Here is a 1,281-nt window from a genome sequence, read left to right as displayed (position 1 = left end):
CCGAGCACTCTAACACCAAGTCATTAGCAAATCTAAAAAAAACTACCAAAGCACAAGCTTTATAAATGATGAAAAACTGAAACTCTGGCATGAATAACTTACCTCTCCGTTTAAATAACAGAATAGTAAAGCGACAACGAAGCCCTGTAAAAAAAAAAACACATAAAGTTCTCAAAATATTGAACTAGAATCATAGTCTACACAAAATTCTCTTTTAATTTGGATTTATCAAACGCACTACAATGACTTGTAATCTTATTTGCATATACAAATATACCTTTTCGTAAACAACACACATCCCGGACACAAATTAAACGTCCGCCATTTTGTTTCTGTTCACCCCATTGACTTTAATTTGGTGTAAAAAAAAAATTGCTTTTCTCCATGTATTGCAATGAGATAATACTTGAATATTAACTCTGATATTCACTCCTGGTGACTGACCTCGTCAATATTATTTACAGTTCGTTTCTGCCTCTGAACAGCTATTTTTAAGTGAGTTAAATCTATATAGAAATGTTATTTTAATCAAAAGATGTATTAGTTATTTTCTATACTCAGCTGCTAATTAATATAAATCTTCTTTTAATAATACATAAGTTCAATAACGTGCCAGTCGTCATACCTGTAAACCGTCAATTGCAAAATTGAAATAAATATAGGCGTCCATCCAGCCACATTCTCCAGGTGATGGCCTGTACTTGTCCAGGAAAAAGTGGACACCAAACAAGGGAACGAGGATCAATGTAGCTCGGACTGCTTTTCTGGGGGAATCATTTCAACGCGTGTTACGTCGTATGTAACAAATATATTGTCAGTGATTGTTTTCCACATTTAGAGGTAATTGAAAAGGTTTAATCGCATAACGATATATTATAGTTAAACATTGTAATGAAACAAATTAGCGTTATTTTTTATTGTGAACAAGTATCAAGAGTAAACAGGTTTATGGCTACAATAATAACATAGAACTAAAGTAGGAATTGAATAAAAACAATTTCGGAAAATAACAGCATCGCTTGTGGAATGTTGTTTAAAGCAATGAATGACATTTGATGGAATGGACACAACACGTTTTATTAAAGCTTTTAATTCTGAAATATGATGGACTAGACACAATACGTTTTATTAAAGCTTTTATTTCTGACATTTGATGGAATAGACACAACACGTTTTATTAAAGCTTTTAATTCTGTCAGATTTTTCTGTTGTCTACAGTTTAGCACAAAGCTACACAATGGACTATTGTTTGTTTGTAGTTAAGCACAAAGCTACACAATG

The 1,281-nt window shown here is 32.2% G+C and overlaps 1 protein-coding gene across 1 annotated transcript in view; it reads right to left on the bottom strand.

Moving 5' to 3' along the window:
• Nucleotides 1–764, bottom strand: part of LOC111083812 (secretin receptor-like) — a gene marked incomplete at its 5' end in the record, with an annotated part of 4,954 nt that extends 4,190 nt beyond the window's left edge. Inside the window, 2 exons of the mRNA XM_022380503.1 lie at nucleotides 103–144; nucleotides 626–764. Of these exons, the coding sequence (XP_022236211.1) occupies nucleotides 103–144; nucleotides 626–764 (181 nt within the window). The remainder of the gene's footprint in view (nucleotides 1–102; nucleotides 145–625) is intronic.
• Nucleotides 765–1,281: the final 517 nt, after the last annotated feature.

The sequence above is a fragment of the Limulus polyphemus genome, unplaced genomic scaffold, assembly GCF_000517525.1.
Source record: "Limulus polyphemus unplaced genomic scaffold, Limulus_polyphemus-2.1.2 Scaffold11317, whole genome shotgun sequence".
Classification (NCBI taxonomy): Eukaryota; Metazoa; Arthropoda; class Merostomata; order Xiphosura; family Limulidae; genus Limulus; species Limulus polyphemus.
Note: the sequence above shows the minus strand (reverse complement) of the source record. Positions and strands in the feature narration are given on the sequence as shown.